The 257-nt window shown below is 57.2% G+C and overlaps 1 protein-coding gene across 1 annotated transcript in view; it reads right to left on the bottom strand.

Annotated features, from left to right (window-relative positions):
- LOC104284893 (hydroperoxide isomerase ALOXE3-like) overlaps nucleotides 1-257 on the bottom strand; it is a 14,573-nt gene that overhangs the window by 7,086 nt on the left and 7,230 nt on the right. Inside the window, exon 10 of the mRNA XM_009883272.1 lies at nucleotides 6-241. Coding sequence (XP_009881574.1) covers nucleotides 6-241 — 236 coding nt within the window. The remainder of the gene's footprint in view (nucleotides 1-5; nucleotides 242-257) is intronic.

Genomic DNA, 257 nt, shown 5'->3' on the forward strand with positions numbered 1-257 from the left:
CCCACCTCCCCCCCCATCCCCATCACCATCTCCACCATCATCTCCACCACTGTCTCCACCGTCTCCACCCTCATCTCCACCACCATCATCTTTACCACCATCTCCACCACCGTATCCACCACCATCACCACCATCATCTCCAACACCATCATCACCACCATCTCCCCTATCACCACAATCACCACCACCATCTCCATCATCTCCACCACCGTCTCCACCCTCATCTCCAACACCATCACCACTGTCTCCCCCACCCC

This window comes from Charadrius vociferus, unplaced genomic scaffold, assembly GCF_000708025.1.
Source record: "Charadrius vociferus isolate BGI_N301 unplaced genomic scaffold, ASM70802v2 scaffold504, whole genome shotgun sequence".
In the NCBI taxonomy this organism is placed as follows: Eukaryota; Metazoa; Chordata; class Aves; order Charadriiformes; family Charadriidae; genus Charadrius; species Charadrius vociferus.